Source organism: Microtus ochrogaster, linkage group LG5 (assembly GCF_000317375.1).
Source record: "Microtus ochrogaster isolate Prairie Vole_2 linkage group LG5, MicOch1.0, whole genome shotgun sequence".
Classification (NCBI taxonomy): Eukaryota; Metazoa; Chordata; class Mammalia; order Rodentia; family Cricetidae; genus Microtus; species Microtus ochrogaster.
The window spans coordinates 52,372,740-52,377,004 of NC_022031.1; the positions used below are offsets into that span (position 1 = coordinate 52,372,740).

A 4,265-nucleotide genomic window follows, 5' to 3' on the forward strand; every position below is an offset into this window, starting at 1 on the left:
GCCTCTCCGGGACCCTGGAATAACTGAACTGCCAGACGGGTTACTAACCCTAGACGAGGTAACCCGTCAAGGCAATCAACAGGAAGCCATGGAGGAATGCTGCTTACTGGCTTGCTCTCCGTTGCTTGCTCAGCCTGGCTTCTTATAACAAGCAGGACACCCTGCCCAGAGGCGGCATCATCCAGTGAGCTGGGCCCTCCCACATTAACCCCTCATCAAGAAAACGCCTGACAGGTTTGCCTGTCTGCCATGTTTGCCAGTCTGATGGAGGCATCTTTTCAGTTGAGGTTTCCTTTTCCCAAGTGACTCTAACTTGTGTCAAGTTGACATAATGCTAGACAACACATAATGTCAGCATTAATTCTCTAATACTGACTAGTACTACTAGGTGTCTGTTCAAGTTCAAGGCTTTCCACCGTGATTCTACCGTGCCATCCCCAAGTGGTCATTAACGCGGCCCCGTTTAGTACCTGTACAGAAAGTGCCATCGTTGGGAATGAACGTCCTGTTGTTATTTGTAGCCCGATAGCCTTTGTGGCAAATGCAGTAGAACCCTCCAGGTGTGTTGTGGCAGGAGGTGTGGTTCCCACAGATCACAGTGGCTCCGAATTGGCACTCGTCTTTATCTGCAGATGGATACACGGAAACAACTCACATGGAAGCCATCTACCCACACCACGCATCCCTCCCAGAATCCTCTCGCTCTCTGTAGACTACGGGATCTCTCCTCTCTGACAACAGCTTACTGGTGTATTTGGTTCTCCAGTCTCATGCTTTCCAGACTAGAAGGAACTGGACTCACAGAATTACATACCTGGTGCATACAAAACCACGTGAGAAATACAACTTTATAATCTGGGAATCGAATCCATCTTACTTGAAGATTGGCAGCAGGTTATTTTTGAAGTTTTTTTCACATTTGAGAAAAGAATCATAAAAAGTTGAGGATGGAACTCTGTGAAGAGGTCCCTGTTGCTAAGATCCATGAGGTTCTGGGTTCAATCCCATGAGCGTGACAATGCTTTTAAAATAAGACATTGGTGGGTCAGCTAGGCAGTTTAGAGAATAAAGGTGCTTGCCAGAGGTTTGACAGCCTCGATTCTATCCTCAGGACCTACAGAGGGCAGGAAAAGAATTCCCCAAAGTTGTCCTCTGACCTCCAAGTGGGACACACTGACATATGTGTGCACACACACAGATAAAATGTAACAAAAATAAAATTTAAAAGCGTAATGACTGGGAGATGTCTCCGTGGATAAAGTGTTTGCAGATCCCATAACCTACATAAAGCCAGGCAGCACACAGCTGTTATCCCAGTGCTCCTGTGGAGAAACAGGAGATGGAGACAGGAGAGTCCCAGCGAGCAACAGAAGACATTGCAACAAGGTGGAAGGCGAGGAGCCAACACTAGGTCAGGTTGACCTCTGACCACTACATGCACACACCAATAAGAATACACACAAAGACATGTATGAAATTACCTCGTGCCACACACATGCACGTGCGCGCACACCCCCCACACACACACACACACATCTTAATGAATTTAACTCAATAGACATTTGGTTAGCCAGAGAAAGCAAGCCTAGAAAAATTCCATTCCCAACTCAGCCATTTTCTTGGTCTTTTCAGTATTAGAGAATTAGTGCTAATATTAAGTGTTGGCTAGCTATGTGTTATGTGTTATTGTGCTTCTACCTCAAAGTTCCCTCCTAGACGAGGAACAGAGAGTTCTAGTCTCTCAAGGTTATTGTCAACAGGTGTGGCTAATAGCCAGACCTTGTACTCCAGGCTTACATCTGTTCCTACTTCAAACAAGAGTCTAAAGGATCCAACTAAGTTCCAGTTCCCTTTATGGACGTAACTTTGGATTCCACCCAGGGAGTGGTTTGTCTACAGAACGTTTTGGTCTAGTGTGTGAGCGTGACTTGTTCTAGCAACGGAATGTTTAACTAAGAATGGAGTAGCCTGTGACCTTCCTTTGGCTTGTTCATTTCCTTGTAGCGTGTTAATCAGTCTTTTGTCTTACTCCTACCTTTTGGGGTCAGGGTTATTTTAGGCAGTTGGAAATTAAATGCGGGCGAATTTTCAGTACTCACGGAAATACCCTCCCGATACTGTACTATATGTTTCTCCGTTTATTATTTTCATTTGCATCTTCCTATTCTTTACTATTATTTCTAACCCCCATGCCTCTGCCCTGGCTGATCAAAGCTGATCCCCGACATAGGTGGGGCTGGTGGGCAGGGAAAATAGGTAGGAGGATGGATCTAGGCTCAGGAGAAGAGAGAAAGAGAGGAAGGCACTCAGGGCTGGCCAGCCAGACACAGAGGAGACCGTGAAAGTAGAACATACGGAATGAAAGATGAAAGCCTGTGGGCAAAATGTAGAAGAAGAGAAACAGGTTAAATGAAGTTATAAGAGCTAGTGGGACAAGCAGAGAATAAGGCCAAGCATTCATAACTAATAAGAAGTTTCTGTGTCTACCTCAATACCCAGCAATACCACTTTTGGGTACACAATTGAGAATGCTCAATTGTACCACAAAGACATGTGTTCAACTATGTTCATAGCAGCATTGTTTATCATAGCCAGAACCTGGAAACAACCTAAATGCCCCTCAATCGGAGAATGGATAAGGAAAATGTGGTACATTTACACAATGGAGTACTACACAGCAGAAAAAAAAACAATGATATCTTGAAATTTGTGGGCAAATGAATGGATCTAGAAAACATATTGAGTGAGGTAACTCAGACCCAGAAAACAAATATCATATGTACTTACTCATAAGTGACTTTTAGACATAAAGTAAAAAAAAAAAAAACAGCCTATAATTCACAATACCAGAGAAACTAGATAACAATGAGGACCCTAAGAGAGACATACATGGATCTAAACTACATAGGACGTAGAAAAAAAAAAAAACAAGATCTCCTGAGTAAATTGGGAGCATGGGACCATGGGAGACATTAGAAAGGGAGGAGAAAGGAAGGGAGGGGAGTGGAGAAAAAATATATAGCTCAATAAAAACAATTAAAAAAATAAAATAAATTATTTCAGGCTGAAAAAAAAAAAGAAGTCTCTGTGTCATGATTTGGGAGCTGCTATACCCAGGTCCTCTGCAAGAGCGGTACATGCCTTTAGCCATTGAATCATCTTTCCTATCCCTAAGATTAATTTTATGTCCAATGATCCAACTAGAAAATTAGGATTGTCAGCTCCCAGAAAGCACACTAGAATTAGCACTGAAGTCTTAGGGGCAGGAAACACACTGCCCATCAGTGATCTCTGTGGGCCATGGTGATCACCAGGTATAGAGCAGCTAGAACACAGATGACTGAAGGCTGCCTTGGCTGTCATTAGCTAAAGAAAATGAGAGGGCAAAATGAAGTTAAACTCTCTCCTTCTCTGATTTCCAGTCTGTTGGGTCAGGAAACTTTTTCTTTACATCTCACTCATGCTTATAGATCTTGAAAGCTGCCATAGATATGCCCATTACAGGTCAGGTCATAGTCATGCATGCCTTTAATCCCAGCACTTGGGAGGCAGAAGCAAGCAGATCTTTGTGAATCTGAGGCCATTCTAGTCTACATAGTAAGTTTCAGGCCAGACAAGGATGCAATGAAAAATCTTGTCTCAAAAAAACAAACAAAAAAAAAAAACCCAAAAAAGTCAAAGCAACAACCATACCCCACCCCCACCAACACACACACAAGTATTTATGATGAGCAATTCTATGTACCAATAAAATGTGATGTGGGGTTCCCACATAAAAATGCTTTTTTTAACCATTGGTTAATAAAGAAACTGTTCTAGCTTTGGCAGGGAAGAATTGAGCTAGATGGGAAAACTAAACTGAATGCTGGGAGAAAGAAGGTGAAGTCAGACAGATGCCATGTAGCTGTCAAAGGAGAAAGATACAGGAACCTTACCAGTAGGCCACAACCTCATGGTGATACCCAGATAGAAATGAATTAATTTAAGATGTAAGAGTTAGCTAGGAATATGCCTAAGCTATTGGCCAAACAGTGTTGTAATTAATATAGTTCTGTATGATTATTCAGGTCAGGGTGGCCAGAAAACATAAGAACAGTTTTTGCTTACAAATGGCGCCTACCAACTGAGGCATGGATCCACATAAGACCTAAAAAAGCTTTAAAAAAAAGAAAGGAAGGCTGGGCGGTGGTGGCGCACGCCTTTAATCCCAGCACTCGGGAGGCAGAGGCAGGCGGATCTCTGTGAGTTCGAGACCAGCCTGGTCT

At 43.1% G+C, this 4,265-nt stretch overlaps 1 protein-coding gene across 1 annotated transcript in view; it reads right to left on the bottom strand.

Moving 5' to 3' along the window:
* The window catches only part of Susd1 (sushi domain containing 1), a 126,673-nt gene that overhangs the window by 107,227 nt on the left and 15,181 nt on the right, over positions 1 to 4,265 (bottom strand). Inside the window, exon 3 of the mRNA XM_005362390.3 lies at positions 471 to 626. Coding sequence (XP_005362447.2) covers positions 471 to 626 — 156 coding nt within the window. The remainder of the gene's footprint in view (positions 1 to 470; positions 627 to 4,265) is intronic.